At 41.5% G+C, this 17,756-nt stretch overlaps 1 protein-coding gene across 1 annotated transcript; it reads right to left on the bottom strand.

Moving 5' to 3' along the window:
* Positions 1–11,664: 11,664 nt before the first annotated feature.
* Positions 11,665–11,779, bottom strand: LOC103807992 (acylphosphatase-2; the record flags this gene model as incomplete). The annotated part of the gene is made up of 1 exon (XM_009080746.1): positions 11,665–11,779. A coding segment is annotated over one exon (115 nt), but the record flags the coding sequence as incomplete, so codon positions are not given.
* Positions 11,780–17,756: the final 5,977 nt, after the last annotated feature.

The following is a 17,756-nucleotide window of genomic DNA, read 5'->3' as shown; positions in this document are numbered from 1 at the left end:
CCAGCAGGTTGCTCCAAGCCCTATCCAACCTGGTCTTGAACAATTTCAGGCATGAGGCAGCCACAGTTTCTCTGGGCAACCTGTGCCAGTACCTCACCACCCTCACAGGGGAGAATTCTTTCCTAACACCTAATCTAAACATAACCTACTCTCTGTCAGTTTGAACCCATTACTCCTTGTCCTGTCACATCAGTCAGTCCCTAAAGAGTCTCTCTCTGGCTTCCTTGTAGGCCCCTTCAGATACTGAGAGACTGCTCTGAGGTCTCCATGCAAGTCCTGACATAAGAACATCTCCAGAAGATCTGGGGTTTGCTTGTGGACACTGCTTGCCAGATTCGGGGATTTAACAGGCCCAGGTTTCCATTACAAAGCTAAATCCCCTCACAAAATACCATTATTAGAACTAGGCAAGACCTCAGAAGGCCAAAACAGGGTTATTCTGCAAAATCTAGATTGAATTAAAGTCGATTACATTCATTTACTATGTGGCCCTCAGTATTTTCAACTACACTTAGAATATAACAGTAAAAAACTGCAAAAGGAGGAATTCTTATACCTTCCTAGCCAAAGTTCCCAAAAGTAGTTGATTAGTGTGAAGTAATTAGTGTTATTACCATTTATACTTCTGCCAGAAAAGGCAAGACCTGTGGTACTTAGAAAAACACATAAAAGGTCTTATGAAAACCTAATTCGTGGAAGAAATGAGGGAGGAAGGAGCTTAGCTTTTAATCCTGTAATGAGGGACTCACTAATGAAAAAAATTCCTTTAGAAGGCTTTCCCAGAAAATACCTCACTTCATAAGATTAATTTGTATAAGGTCCCCAACTCTTGGATTTGGAAAGCTCTTTGAAACAGTTTATCCAGTTTGCGAGTGGCTAACTTAAAAAGTAATAAAAAAAAAAGATAAAAAGAAGGAGAAAAGGTACAAAATAGCTGTTTTGATGGAGGAACTTTCTTTAAAAAAGATATCTATAGAAAACAAAAAGACATCCCAATTACAGGCAGCAAAACAATGCACTTCCAACCTTAGCTCCCAGTTGAACACTGAGATTTATGGAACAAATGTTTTCTCTTCTGCTTCTTTTTCTTGTTTTTGTTTTTTACAAGCTTACCAGTGCCCAGTCCATGCCTGGAGCGAGCCTACAAATCCTTCCACAGTTCATGTAAGAAAAGCTATTGTGAGAGATACTTTCCCATCTCCCAGTGCTTCTCCAGAACATTTACATCTCCTCAGAGACCTGTTGTAACACCCACAGCCCCGGAAGTAGGACACCTAGGCAAAGTCAGGTGCTGACTTACCACACACAGGCAGCCAAGCTCCAGTTCCACAAGCACTTCTGTGCCAATGGCCTGGACAACCTTGCCTGTTTCTCAAGAGGGATAAATAATCAATTATAGAAACATGTGCAAAACTGCTTTGCACACCCCCATCAGGTACTCTGAATGCTCAAGCCTAATCCTGCACTCCCTACATGTCTTCCATCCCAACCTCCTGCCTCTGCCAGCCCTCAGTGATGTACCTGGATCACTCCCCACATTGCAGGTCATCCCTCTGAGAAACGAGGGTCTATCGAATGACAATGGGGAGCCCTGAACTGGCAAATGCTCAGGATCTAGCAGAATTCCACCCCACAATGGCATTATACTGCTTCACTTTGGACCTAGGTCTAGTGGGTGGGACATCTGAGCAGTCCAATTTGCTCCTGAGGGCTTCAAGGAGGGACTCTGCCCTGGCAAGAGCACCTAAAGCAGGCAGGGATGTGCCTGCCCCACTCGCATGGGTACAGTGCATGGGATGAGCACTCTGAAGAGAGGGAGTGTGGCGTGTCTGCATCCCTCCCAGCCTGGCTGTCTGCACACCGCTGCTGGGAGGCCCCAGCCGGGAAGCCTGAGGCAGCAGGCACGGATAGAAATGGGCTCCAGGGAGGAGAGGAGGAGAGTGGCGGCGCCTGCGGCTCTGCCGGCTCAGGCTCAGCTCCACCGGCTCCCCAGGGCACCTTCTCCTGCCAGCCCTCACTCATCCGTGTGGTCAGAAACATCTTTGCTTCTTCCCCTGGCCTGAAACCCTTGGCAATTAGCACAGAGCTGGATGTCAGCTCAATACAGAGCACTAAGCAGAGCTTTCCTCCTTGGCTGTGAGGAAACATCTGCTGGACAGGGACTGTTTGTGCAGACAGAGTGAAGGAACAGGTATTGATTGAGATAAATGGCCTGGATAGATTCTATTTCTCTCCCTTCAGCAGTTCAGGATGGAATCTAGGATAATACATGTGTCAAGTTGTTTGAGCTCCCCCTTTTCAGTTTCCAGCTGGTCAGCTCCAGTACTGTTCTGGAAGTCAGTGAAGTTACCTTCATGCATTCTGCTCATCACCATGACATTTCTCAAGTACTATATGGGTGCTCACAGTCTTGGAAAGACAATCTATCCAGAATAATTCTTCTGTAATACCAGTTAACCGCAAAACATACCTTGCTACAGTTCTAGCTCCAAGCAGAAATGACCTGCAAAGGAAGAACACGACCTCCAGTGATGTTGCTATATCCAATTCCTGATGAGACACTTCGCTGTGGCATGAACCATGACACCCTCACAGGCTGTTTATGTTACCCTTTTGGAGGCTGCTCTTCTTGTGCCTGGACAACTTTAGTTCCTACTTCCTTCAGAAGCCTCATTTAGTCCTAAGAAATGATCTATCCAAAAAAAGGGAGGAGGCAATGAGTTTAAGAGAAAAAGGGAATTTATGAATTTCATTAACAGCTCACCTGCAGAAATAAATGTCCCTGGTAAATTTCCCCAGTATAGACAAGGCCACAAGTTCAAATTTTCCTTGCCATTTCTTCCCACAAATACATTTAAAAAAAAATAAAAATAAAAGCATACTCTCAGGGGTATGTGAGGGTTTGGGTTTTGCACTTACAGTCAGCACCTGAAGAAAATGGCTCCAGTGACACATTAAGGACCACTTACCTGGTCACAGTTGGCATTAAGTTCTCGCAATGACAAAATTGTTCTCCCCATGCAGAATCCCAAACGGAATGTTTCTCTAACTGTGAGTGGGTGCACTGCAGAGACCAGCACTGCCTAGGAAGGCAGGAAGAAAACTGCCTATTGTACCTGTACCAAGAGTTTAAGTAATTTTCTAAGCTTGGCACCTTGTGGAAGGATTTAGGCATTCTAGGTTCAGAGGAGAAGGCAGAAGAGCAAGGAGGCTGCACCCTGGGCTTCCACTTGTTTGCTGTAAGCCAATTGCCTCTGAAAGGATTGTGGGATGCAGTCAGCGAGGGATTTAGTGGGGGCTTCAGGGAAGAAGCTATAGGTGGTTAGGGAGGGATAAACTAAGTTTCAGGATTCTAATAACACTGTTTACTGTAAAGTGGGATGAAGAAGAAATAAGATTGGTTCATGTAATTTTGTTTTCTTGGATTAAACTTACTTGACTGAGCTAAAATGATTGGCCAGCTCAGTGATTCAATTTCCCTAACCCTACACATACATGACTTAATTTTTTTTATATTAACATTTTCTTCATAATGAAAGAGAAGAGCAATTTCAACAGATGAAAGAAGGCCCACTAGAAGCCTACAGAAAAAAAAAGTCATGAGCTTTATGGAAAAGCTTTCAGATTCAAGGAAACCAGAGGCTGTATTAAATACACCTATGTAGGGGAAGTTTTTTAAGCACAAGGGTACATGGGGATGAGTAGGGAAGCCCAAGCTGCTGATTTTTTCCACTTGTGTGTTTATTTTATGATGCTAGACAGGCACTTTCTCTTTTCTGCATGCCTAGCTAATGCAATCCCCAGTGGGGTTACACTGTCAGGAAAGATCACCCCCAAGTATCCAATGGAGTGTGGCTGTTGAGGCAGGACTTCCGAGAGGGCCTAACCACAGCACAAACAGGAGTAAAAGCCATTAGTGAGCACTAGCAGCTAAAATGGAACAGCTAGAGGAGAGAGTGAGGAGGGGGGAATGTAAGGCTGGGCCTGGATTAGCATTAGACAGGGAGCTGTATCAGTGGTGGAAGCCTGAAATCAAACCGAAAGGCAAATCCCAGAGGGACAGAAGAGCTACAAAGGTTTCTGGGAGTTCATAGGCTATAAAACTCCAGCTGACCTCAGACTCACGGGGACTAAAAACAGTGGCAAGAAGGAAGTGTCTTAGAAATAGCCAGTAGGATATGACAACTCTAATCTGAAGCAACAAAAGATCGGAAAAAAATAATGGAAGCAGCTCAGTGTAGAAAACAGTGTATAGTCCTTACACTACACACTGCACCTCTGTTCTGTCACAGCTTTCAAAGGACATCTAGTGCTGTGTAAAGCACTGCAATGTTTTTAAGTTGCTCCAGTTGGAATTTTAAGTTGTCAAGATAACATATCTAAATATCTAGGACTTGGGTAAAGGAAAATGGTAACCAAGAAACAGGAGTCTGAAATTCCATCTTGAACAAAGAATAAACATCTCTGTCACAGACAGATGGATGGCAGCTCAGATGTGTAAAACATGAAAAGAGATGTTTGAGGGGAAATAAATTAGTGGGAAGCAGTGAACTGGTAGGATTTGTTTCTTTGAAAGGAGCATTTTCTATAACAATTGTGATACACAGAAGCATAACCAAACAGTCCATTGAGCAGCAAGTATTACATGTACTAATCCAGACAAAAAACCCACACTGATACTAGGGGTGGCAGCAGGAGCAAAGAGGTAAAGCTCCCCATTTCTATCTATTTTTCTAGTAGATAGCAAGAAGATTTATTTTCTTTTCTGAATACGTGTTTCAATTGCATTAATGCAGTGGTTGCTTCAGGTCACTTGGAAATAGGCTGTTCTCTCAAGTATTTTATGCAGGTCTTTGATTTATGGTTGTTTTGTTTACTGTCTCAATTAAAACATTTTTAAAATTCAGATGGTATTTTCTCTTGCTCCTCTTATTAGATGCATCAGTTGTTTGATACTAAATAATGTACAGCTGCCATCTCATCTTTTATTTCAAGGAATATGAGCATCCAAGGCTAAGCCTAGTTTCCAGAAGCTGAATGGCTCTGGTTTTGCAAACTCCCTCTTTTATACCACTCAAAACCCCTTACCCTTAGGGGTTGCTGCAAAGCAACGTAATGTCCCCAGGCCTTTGCCCTAGGACTGAGCACCACTTGGATTTCTGTTGTGATTTGCTTCCAGGCATTGAGCATATCACACCATGTTAATTATCACAACTACTACAGCTTTTAGTGGCTCCATTCCCCCACAGACAGGTTTTAAAATATGCAAATAAGTCCTGGGTTTGGCTTTAAGAAAGAAAGAAAAGGGACATTAAAAAAAATCCGTCTCAGTTTGCCATGTGCTTTCATTCCCTGCATTTCTATACTGAATATTGAATACTATCTGAATATCTGAATATTGAATACTGCCCGAAAACTTAAAGTAGCCAGAAAGTGTTACCTCAGTATTTCCAGCACAATTATTTAATTCAGGAGGTGGATGTATTTTAAACATACCTTGACTAAGCCAAAATGCTAGCTGTGGCTATTTCTGTCCCTTCTTTTTCCTTTCTTCCCAAAATACTACAGAATTCCCACTGAAGGGCAGCTCAGGAGTGCAACATTTCCTACCAGCCAAAGAGTAAATTTTATAGCTGCGTCAGAACGCAACTGTTACTTCACACAAGATAGTTTCTATAGATAATTGTGTGCAGAGCTGTAATACTGCTCGTGGGAATCTCAGGAGTATTTACACCAGAAAAATGGACTATTATTTATTCCACAGGAGAAAGACTGGCCACATAGAGAAGCTGGAAGCACACTGACAGTTTTTTAAACAGGGATGATGCATCACCAACATGTCTTACAGTGGCATCTGTGTCTATCAAATAAAACACAGTGGTTCCTGCAGATCAGGGTACTGTGCTGTTCCTAACCTGCCCTTTGGTGCTGAGCCAGCTTCCAAATTTAACCAGCAGTGATGAATTTCACAGTTATTTCAAATACTGTAAACAGCAGAACGCAAGAATTTGATGAGTTTTGACTTGGTTTCAGCCAAAAGTGTTGTTCCAAATATTGGTGTTGTATCTTAGAAATAAAAGAAAGCACAATCTTGTCAATCACTTTGTGCCTACAATTCAGTTTAAAACAATAGTTTCTTCCTTCTCACAGACACATTACTGCCTGCTAGATTGTACTGGCTGCATAATGAATTTAAGGAATCAGCATTATGGTATTCAGGCTATGGCTTAACTGTGATAAATAGTGCCTAAATCCTATTCATCTTGGTATATCACTCATTCTTTGGAGCACACATTACTATTTAGTCATCATTTCGTTTTCAAAGTGTCAGCAAACTTAGATAACTGAACAGGTTGTTTTTTCTCTCTGAGTTATTGTGGGTCATTAATTAGTTTTAACTTGGTCTGCAAATTTTTTGTCTGCCTATTTCCTGATAGCAAACAGCTCTATCTGAGGAGAGATGGTACTGTTAGAGTCCTTTGCCCTACAATTCATGTATTTTCCTACCTGGCACTAAGGTTTCTCTTCCCAAGGGAGCTAAACTACTCACAGCAATACACTGGTTGTACACATCATAGCAATGGTATGAGGCTAGTTGGTTTTTAACAGGGGAAAAAAACCCACATCAGCAACAGCTGAATAAGACTGACAGTAAGTCTCACACATGCCCTGCTACGGCCTGCCCAGAGCTGCCATCTAATAAGATTGTCTTATCAGCTGATTTAATATTGGCCTCTCTTTCATGCTCCAAACATATCTCCTGAGCTTTTGCTTCTGAAGGCCTTCTCAAGCTCAAGAACTCCTTCAGGGTAGACTTTCTTCTGCCCAGCCCTTCCTCCCCGAATACCCTTTTCTCCTTATGCTGCTCCCCAAGAACTCATTTCCAGTGGTGCCACTGCAGCTCCAAATAAACAACTACATGTAAATTTCTCCACATTCATCTTCTCCCAAGTCCAGTCCCTGCACCCTTCCTGCTCTATTTATCCTATGTCTCAGCTGGGATTTTATTTTTAACGTTATTGTTACCATTCAGGTTTTGCAGGGTTGCGCTTATCACTGCTCCCACTCTTCGCACAACAACTTTATAGCTACAAATTGGTAATTACTGGCTTGTTTGGGACAGTGAGTACCTGGCAGGGTGTCAGGTCCATGCAAGAAAGTTCAGGCTCTTCTACTGTTCCGGAAGACTCAGTGATACTTCTGTAATTAGGAAGAAACAAAGCCAGCACCAAGAAAGTGACTGAGTGTCTTTATCTTATCTCCAACTCTCTTCCATTAATAATGCATTTCCTTGCTCCTCCAGTTGCATGACCAATTAGTGTTCCCACTGAAGTCCATGGCAGCATTCCAATGGAACATAAAGTCAGTGCCTCCCTGCACAAAACTTGTGTCTCTCCACTGTTTGTGTTGTTATCTCCCTGCCAAATCCAAGTAGATGCCAGGTTACCTTTCAGCTAATGGAGAAACCCAGAGATTCTGGGGATCCCTCTAATTCAGCCTGAGCTGATGCATGCCAGATCCAGAATAGAATTGGTCCCAAAAATCCTAAGAGGCATAGTTCCTTTTTTTTCCTGGAACACAGAGCAGATTCACAGCTGTTTAGGATGGACAATTGCTCCTTGATACTGATCAAATGCGTATGATATAAAATGGCTTAAAGCTTATTGTCCACATTCAGGAACAACTCAAATGCAGGAAGAAATCTTACAAGGCTTCCCTATTTCCAAAATACAGGAATCGTAGGTGTTAGTTCCTACACCAAGGAGCTATTTGCACAGCTACGAAAGAGCCCACAGTGCTTTTCTATCAGAGAGAGATCTGCTTGTTTCATTTTGGGCCAAAAACTTCTACTCCCCCATGAATGCTGTTCAGAGTGTAATTCTTCACACTGTCACTTCTGGGGTGACAACTACATGTCACAACTGATTTATAGAGTGATTCACCAGAAACTATTTGGGAAATTTTGTAGTTACACTTATGCATGTTAACTATTAGAGTAACATCACCTAATTGTGCAAGACAACTAGTCCCCTCCTAATTGCTTAAACTGTCCTTGAATTTTGACTAGTAAAATCTTACGATTCCTTTCTGCAGCCCTTTCAGCCAAAAGTAAGGTTGTCCTTTGATGTCCCATGTCAGTATTTTGCATTCAATTATGTCAGTATTAATATCAAATGAATTGGAGCAAGTGTAGTTATTTTAAGTCCCTGCATAATGTTTTGACGCAGAAATAACTTCCTTTTAATACTAATATTATACCCACCACACCAGAGACTGTGAGGAGCCCTGAAGAATGAACAATACAAGAGCAATTGTGATTTGCAGTGTTGCCATTGTATAAACAGACTTTAAAAAAACAGTGATAGCACACAGCAGCGTTTGCCCTCGTCTTTCATTCCAGCATTCCCTTCAAATTAGAGTCCCTGCAGCAGGCAGCAGCATGGAGCCATGCATTAATCAGTAAGCTCTCCTGACTAATCCAGTTCCCTCTGCCTAGTAAGAGGATTCCAGCAGCAAACATGCACACAGTTTTCTAAGAAGAAAGCAAGCCAAGGAAGGCAGCTCTAGAGGACATCAGGAAAATAAAATGTGACAGATTGGTGTCACCTAGGAGAAAGTATGGCAGGAGATGTCACCATGCTTTTCTCTGCATGGAGACTCAGGAATGAGTAGGTGCAGCAGAACATTCCTACTGTGCATTATAACACTGTAAAGACTGAGTACATGGCATAATGCAAGCTTACAGCATTTCTGATGAAGTAGAAAGCTCACATTGTGCTCAGTGCTGTTTCCACTTACAGCAAGAATGAAGTTGCCTCACACATCATTCATTCTTGCTGCATTATATTTTCAAAAAATAAGTAAAATAAGAGATACATAAAGTCATAACTGAGTGATATTAGTATTGAATAGAACAGGAAAAAGGGCTTAACTCAGTTTTGAAGCCTAATTAGCCACTGGTTTTGCCTTTTTTCTATCTTACCACTGGGATCCTTTGGCTCCTCAAAACCAATGAGGTTTTCATTAATTCTAGAGATTCTGCTCTGATGTTCTGCATACACTGTACTTCCACAAACAGGATGATTTTGGACCCATGATACTTTACCAGAATCTGAGGATTAAATAAAATGAGTAGATTAATGCATGCAGTGCCAGCCCAGGATTTAGTAGTTGCAGTAACACAGCAACAGGTGACTTGCTGCACAGAAAAATGCTCCCAAGCAACCAGATTCCAGAGGGCTCAAATCTCCCCAAAAGTAAAGGTGTCTTGCCCAGACCCATCCAAACCCTGCCAAGCTCTTTGTTCAGCTACAGAACCCCAAATTCACTGCACATAGAGCAGCCTCACCAGGAAGACAACAGACAAGAGTCACAACAGGCTCTACGTTCAGCCTGGACCTGCTCAGACCCCATCCTGCCTCCATTGCAAGAATTTTTCAGACAGAAGTTACTTTGAACAACCTTCAAATATCTGCGCTTTGGGAAAATTCACCCAAGTTATAAAAGCCATCCCTTCCCTCATAAAAGCCTTTTCAGGAGAACAACAATGCCAGAGTGTCTTCTAGACCCCTTAATTTCAGGGTGCTTTTGACAACACCATCTCGTGTACAGTACTCACAAACTTCAACCTGTTCTCGTAGTCAGCACAAGCCCCATTTTGTGTGCAAAATCACTCTCACCTTCTGCTAGAATGAGGCAATGTAATGGAAGAGATCCCTTTGCCCCTTGGAAGTCCACTTCAGAGGACTCCACACAGCTATACTCCAAAAGGACAAGTGGTTCTAAGACTTCCCAAAACAGCCAACGGTATGGGATGTGATATTCACTCCCTTTTCCTCTTCCTCTGAAAATCCTGCCCTGGGAAACACTGACACACCTGCAACGGTTCAAAGCTCAGCAAAACCTTCTTGGCTGGCAAAGGCATTCAAGTCTTGTTCGTAACAAGAATTCAAGTATTTGTTTGGTTTTCAATATGTGACAAACTTACAAACAGATTTCGTCATCTTGCAATTCCCCAAAGTTCTCTATTCAAAAATTTTCTCCCCAAAAAGCAAGCACTTGAAATGGCTGCCTCTCCCTCCTCAAGCCTTTCATTTCTAGTGGAGTCAGGGTGTAATTCCTGAGTCCTTGCACACACCCAGCTCCACCCATGCCAACACATCCAAACAACTTTATCTTTGGCTGCTCTTCCTCCCCATCTAATGTCCCCTTTGTTTTCTGCCTCCTCTCTCCTTGCTGCTCAGAACAAGAGCAATGCAACTTGGCTGGAAATCCTTTGACCAAGGGAGTATCTTCTGCCAGGTAGCTCCAAGGAAAATGTAAACTACTTTTGTCGGACAGGATATGGTTTTCCAAGAGCTATTCAGCTCCTGCTACACTTGAACTTTGCCATTTACCATCAGCTGAACAAGTTATTGACCATGACTTCAACAACGGGTGGTTGTGTATTGTATAATCACAGAACAATTTGTAAGTAACTCCTGCATATCCTAGAAAGGAGGTTTTACTGCTTAATGCACAAAGGCACAATGAAAATAAATTCAGCTGTGAGGAGAAATACACCTTTCTGTGCACACCTTGCACTGATGGAAAAGTGCAATGCTTAAGTTATGAAATGCCCTTTCCTGAAATGAAAAAAAATTAAATACAAACTCGGTGAAGTTGCCTAAATTGGCACTATCTACTCTAAGAAGGGGCACAGTGGCAATACCAGCATAAGTATCCTCAGGAAGTCTTCTGGTATGTCCTAATCCTGACCCACAAGTACTGCAGCAGTGAGGATATGGGTCTGTTCCAGCCCTGCCTGACTCCTTGGTGCCTGTAAAGAGAGCACTGTATGAGAATTGGATCCACAACTGCACAGACTTAGCCAATATTTATTGCAAGCACATGACTCAGGACTTTTCATGGACTTGAGATATAGTGTGTAGGTGCAGGAGGCTCAATCAGGTTCCAACATAGTCTTTGCTCAGGAGCAAATACACATCCATAAGGAAAACCACTGAACTCTTCAATTTTAGTAAGAACATCAAAAAGGCAAAAAGATGAAAACATCCTTTATAGTCAGCATGGATATAAGCTGTAGGTGTACAATGAAAAAACAGGGTGAGAGGCCACCCATGTCATCTTGTTCCACGATTTATCTGCATTATCATGGAGCATTTTAAGCCATAGCTGGTTAGATAATCCTAGTTTGAGGCGTTTATTTTCAATTACCAATATATCTTAACTAATTATCACCAAGAGCCTGATCCATAAAAGAGATCTGAACCTGATCTATAATAGAGCTGTGACAATAGATCTCTCAGTGCTCCATCTCTGTAGTCAAGTATTTTTGGTGAGGTTACGAACAGAACATGAATTTATTGTTTTGCATCTAAAATATGAATCACACTGTAAAGATTAGGCACCATATGGTTATATGTAACAAGTCTCATTGTGAACAAATAACCACTGACACTTCAAAGCATTTATGTAGCTGTCAAGAGGCAATAAATTAGATACTGACATTTTAGGGACTAGATGTTGACATTCATGGTGGAAGATGTCTAACACAGCAACCAGGAACTCTTACTTTGTGGAACAGGGAGCATTTGTGTTTATCTCTAGTACAGAAAGCATCCAAGTGCTCTTGTGACTTATGGAGGCACAGAAAATATTATGTTAGTATCTAGTGCTAAACCCTGAGAAGTCCAGCTTGGAAATCTCCTTTTCATTGGAAAAGTTGGTTCGATCTATGCGAGAACTTGGGCTCCCAACTTTACTCAGCCAGGATTTCCTGCAGGAAAAACAACAGAGGCTTGGTTAGCACATAAAGAGCTCCAAGTGAGGTTTATTCCCTCTCATGATTTCCCCCCTTTTTTTAAGAGCCATAAGAACCATCTTTCCATGAGCAAACTACCCCAAATATGTTCTTTTCTGTTTTCCCTCCCTTCATCCTTGAAGCAAACCAAACTACTTAAATGCTCTCAGTATTTCAAGGAGTATTAAACAATATTACATGAAAATACAGCTGACAAAGGCTAAAGCTGATTTACTGCAACAAGCCCTTTTAAACACTATTAATAGGATTAAAATAGGTATAATCACCTTTGCAGATTCAATATTATACTTTAGCAAGGACCTAAAAGCCATTCATAATTGAAAAATGACATGAAAACAGAATTATAACAGCCAATTTACACTTTGCTGACAACTAAAATAAAGACTAGGAACTAAAATGCAAATGAAGGAGTTCAAAACCAGCAAACAAAAATCGAAATTATGTCAGAACTATACTGATTTTCAAAAAGTACTGAGTTTTATTCTGTATAACTGTAAGCTTACAGAGAGGTTTCTTTACAAAAAATACTTGGTCAGTGGTTTTGGTTGTACTGAAGTCTCAGAGACAGAAAAGAGAAAGTATTTTAGTGTACCATATTGAAGGAGAAATATATTTCCACACAAATACTTTTATAACTTAAGACGCATAAACTGGTAGAAACATATAACTGATTAGTGATAAAAAAATAGATAATTATTCATTTAAATTCTGATTTGAAGACAATAGTAATCAAGAGTTAATTAAACCTTTGCAGAATCACACTGAGCATTATGAAATGCAAAATTCTTGCATTGAGACCTAATTTTGATGTCTTTATGAGAACTGTGCAGAGGTTGCTTATATTGGGCCAGAAAATCAGTATATCACACCTGGAATACAGAAACACATCTTGCTAGACCCTATGTGCAAGATGAACCACCTCTCTCCTTGTCTGTTTTAGATGGAGCCTTTCCAGTAAGGAATGTTACACAGGAATAGGAATCCTGGAGTGAAAGAGGAGAACCCAACTTCCTAGGTTGTGCTGGAGCCCTCAAGGCACACCAGATAATGGATGTCCTCGACTGAGAAGAAAGAACACGGATTTTAAATACTGAACTACTTAATATTCTGTGCTATTTTTAAAAGGTTAATGCATAGCCACAAATGAAGAGATTTTTTTCCTTTTTCCTTCCTGCTTTGAAGGTGAGCTTATCCTGGACAAAACCAAAAGGTCCAGCCCTCACAACAAAAATCCGTACCTGGCTGCTTCCAATTCCCAAGTTCCACTGGGTGAAGAAGTAACCACAAACTTGGCACAGAGCAAACTTGATCCACTCTCAGCTCCACATACTCTCCCATGAATAAGGATGAAGCACAAATTATGAAAATCCAATTAGAGCAACCCAGCTCCATGGAAACACTTTATAGGATGCATATATTTTATTCCTTATTTAATGCAGGATGGAGGAGAGGAAGCTTACAGAACTGCTCCCTACCTGAGATTTGCATGACTATGGGGGCTCAGCGCTCCATTGAGATGCTAATGCTCTGCCAGAGGACTTTCCCCACAGATCTCCCCTCACTCTGCTCCAGTGAAGCCCAGTCACCAACACTTAGGAAGAAGCACATTTTTTACAAGCTAAGAAATCAGGAAATCAGTATTTCCTACAAGTTAGTTGTTTCTCCATTTACCTCATGAGCATAAAATGTCATCTCCGATCTCTTCACTAACAGTATTATTTTTAAAAGTGGTTTTAACTGTTGACCTTGATAAGCTAAGAAAAGGTTCTGTACACTCCTCTTGCTTCCCTCAGCCTTCTTAATTTCCTTTCACTTTAGATCTCCTAATGTGTGCAAGAGATGAGCTGCAATTACTAGCATTCGGGGGTTTAGCTTGTCATTTATAGCACTCTTTTTCAAATTCACTGCTGCTACCCACCTCTCCTCAGGAGTGCCAAAGACAAGCCTCCGCCTCGCTTGCCTGAAGCAAGCAAGGACACTCCTGTGACAGGACACTCAGTTTTAACGAATACGTTTCTAAACTGACTGCTTCAAGGAGTCCAGAACAAGAACTAATCTCCAAATAGCCATTTCCTAGCATGTTTTATTTCTCAAGAACTGCATGCCCATGAAGTTGTTCTTGGCCATGCTCTGATCCCACTGAGCCAAACAGATCATGATAATCACAGGTTTATGAGCTATACAACCTCCCTGTCCAGGGGACAAGCTTGAAACACTTCCCAACTGAACTGCACTGCTTCTCCATGCCCACATTCATGGGGGCTTACTTCTAGGAGCTTAAAACAATTGGATGTCATGCTTTTATCATTTCATTAAGTAAAATGAATCTTGCTAGATGCTGGTCTGTCACCTAGGCAACCGAGCTCTTCCCATTTAGCATATTTTTGGAAAACAACATCCAAAGAGAGTTAGGTTTGCACCATCCCAGTTTAGATCCTTGCAGAAACAGCCTGGTTGTGCACAGTGTCCCAAGCAGGCACACACACTTACCTGTTAACTGGGCAGAACAAAGCCTGACCAAGTCAAAACTGGAGAGTTGTCTGGAAATGTTACTTAAGGAGCCTTATCTTTGTCATATAGGATAATCATAAAGGCTGGAAAAGACGTCCAAGGTCGAGTCCAACCTTTGACCAAACACCATCCTGTCAACTAAACCAGAGCACTAAATGGCATCATTAATAATAATAATACTGGCACAGCCCTAAACCACTGTGTTTGGAATACTAAGGCAATAGAGTAACTTTCTGATTTCCTGAATAAGATTGATTTTTTTTAACTCCCGTCTATGCTAGAAAACAGATCTCGCTAAAATAAACAGCTTGCTGGCATTATTCTCTGCCTGGAATATTTTTCCTACAACAGGAAAACTACTCCTGCAATAGTTCATTTTTTTCCTATGCAAAAAGCCAAACTTTGGTGCTGATATTGGAGCAATTTACAGTCTACAGTGCTAGAAAAGGACCTGGAAATGCCCTGCAGCATTAATACCTGGTGAACAGGCACAGGTTAGGTGTGTTTTTTCTTTTCACCTCCAGCAGTGTCACTTATGTGGAACAAGAGAAACCTGTGCTGTTATTCAGAGCGAGAGAAAATAAAGGCATTGTGCTTGTTTACACTTAATTTCCCTTTATTTAGGATGAAACAGTAGAGACAATGTTGCTCCCAGCTTACTCTAGAGCCATTCCATTGTCCCTGCACCTCTGCTCCTACCGCCAGAGCCTAATAGGAAAATAGGAATCTGGAAACAAAATTTAAAGAGTTTAATTTTGTGAAAAATTAGCAGTAGGAATAAAAACCTGACAAAAAGTGTGTGGGAAATACTGAGTTTTGACATGATTTGAATCAGTGTAGCCTGAAAAAAATACAACACAACCAACACATATTTAGCATTTTATATTTAGCAGAAGTAACCAAGGCTTTAGTAAGGGGAAGAAAACAGGTTCTGAAGAAAATTCATTAGGGATCCTGGAAAGAATTACTAATATTTTGGTGCAGGATAAGATCAAAAGTCTCAAGTAATATGTACAATCAGCTTCTACATCCTTCATCCTTTGTAATTCCGTTCATTCTCAAAACTAGGCTGTACCTTGGGATACAAACCTGAAGCCACCTGAGCCACAAAGCTGCTGCCCTTAGGACTGTGCTCAAGAGGCACCGGTGGAATGGCTGCACCTCCTCAGGCAGAAAGTGCTGTGGGTTATGAACTGCTGTGCCTGACATCACCAAACCCACGGGTCAGGATCAAATGTCTGCACCTGATGGCACATCCATGCACACACCTGGAGGGAGGGGAAGTCATAGAGGCAGAACAAGGCAAAGTGCAAGGGAGGGGAATTTGAGCCCAGTTATTAGGATGAGCCCACCTCAGCCCACCAAATCAAAGCCAAGTGACAACTTACTTCAGAGAAATAAGTCAAAGAAGTGAAAGCAGCATAGTCAGAGGATCCAGGCCAGCAAGTAGGTGGGTAGGAACGAAGCAGCCTGCTCAGGCATAGGCACAAAAGCCCAGAATAGAGCTGGAGCCTGGAGGTGTGTGGGAGACTGCACTGCTATTGCCTGCACTAGCTGCTCCATGCATCCCAGCACCAGGAATTGCACCACAGGATATTTAGCACAAGGTCTGGGACTGCTTTAGAAAGGAGAGGAAGGTAGTGAATCAAACTGGTGTTTGTCTTGGTGTTTTTAAACACAGCTGTCAGATGAATGTCGTTAATTTGTTTAGATTCCTTCCTTCCCTGCTGCACTCAGGGCCAGCATTTCCCTAGAGAATCCATGATGAGCTTTTCCTCGAGATATACTGGAAAGTATGTCAACAGCAAGGGCAAATTAGCAAGAGCTGAGATACTACAGATATTGTGTGACATAGTACTGAATAAGCCTCGAATACAGATTTTGGTACTGCATTTCTATTTATAAACTGGAGATAAATGAGTTGTGTGTTAATCACCACAGTCTGTGTTATTGGCGAGACTTTTTTAATGTAAAAGTGATCACAACTAGTCTGCGTTAGCATGGGGCTTGGCTCTATGTGCCTCAAATTTACTTTGACACTGATATCTGATCTATGTTACATGTCTTCACCTATTACTTTAAAGAGGAGGAATTATCCCAGAATGAAAGAAACCAAGCCTGGAGTTGTTTTTCTTGTCATACACAATGCCAAGATCTGTCGTGCATTCTCCTGTTAATCATCTTGGTAACCTTCAAGGAGAATTTAATAATTTCAACATGAGATCATAAGTATATTTTTATTAAAAGTTATCAGCATACCTCTTTGTTAAAACCATGTAAGGCAAGTCACTCTTGGCTTCTTTCAGAGATCTTATCAGAAAAAGCTAAGCAACATTGTGGTCATGTGTTCCAAAGAAAAGTGGTAAATGAAAAGTAAAACCAAATTCAGTCATTCCAGTAACTTAAACAGCTTTTATGTCCTACAGAAAGCACAAGACAAAGGGAATTTCCAGTTAAGCTTGTGTCCTGTCTCCCCAAAGCAGTAAACAGACCAGAAAGCCAGGAGCAGCCAAAAGGCCCATTGTATTTTCTCCCTGTAATCTGTCTGCCTCTACAGGGGACAAGTTGGCTCACCAGACTGACTAGGAATTTTGGCTAACCCCACTCCATCACACAGAACGCCGCTGAGAGCTCTTTCTCATTCCACATCTATTAAATCTAAGGCCACAGGAAGCTTAAATGAGGAGGAACTGTGGCTGCTAGGGTACCAGTTCAGGCTGCTGGAAAAGAAAAGCTACTTCTAATGCTCAGCACCCACATCAACTGTACATAGGCTGAACAAGAACTCTTGCCTCTGACCATCAATTTTATACCTAAAAATGTTAATTAAACCCTTACCTTGGCCATTTCAAAGCAACCCCTTTGACAGGCTATAGTGAATCATCACACTTGACCAATTCAGCTTTACTTAAAATCCATGTTGTTACACAGCCTGGCAAAGATCGATCAGCCACTAGTCCAGATGACAAATCCAATCAAGAATTTCTAAGATAACCCTTCCCTTTTCTCTGGTAACGATGAACCTTGTTACCAGAGAGCAGAGAAGTGCTGTCTGCAAGGCAGCCAGACACAAAAGCCACATGAGGACCTACACTGATATTTCCATGCTAGCTGCATCCTCCATGGAACTCTCAGCAGACAGTTTTCCACAGAAGAATACATTAATTTATTATGCAAGCACTAAAAATAATGGCAGAGTGAATTCCTTCAAGCAGCACTGGGTTTCTGCTATTTTCTTCAAAAGTCTCCCTTACTGTACAAATCACTTTGGATAGTTAAAAGATGAAAAACTAAGAAAGCCATTCCAATTAGAAAAAAAAAAAGGAGATCTTAAGGGGAATCATCACCATTTTTAGAGCACCATGTTACAGAGCTCTGAGCAAGTCTGAAGGACAATATTTAACATTTAAAATAATAATAT

Source organism: Acanthisitta chloris, unplaced genomic scaffold (assembly GCF_000695815.1).
Source record: "Acanthisitta chloris isolate BGI_N310 unplaced genomic scaffold, ASM69581v1 scaffold17538, whole genome shotgun sequence".
Classification (NCBI taxonomy): domain Eukaryota; kingdom Metazoa; phylum Chordata; class Aves; order Passeriformes; family Acanthisittidae; genus Acanthisitta; species Acanthisitta chloris.
Note: the sequence above shows the minus strand (reverse complement) of the source record. Positions and strands in the feature narration are given on the sequence as shown.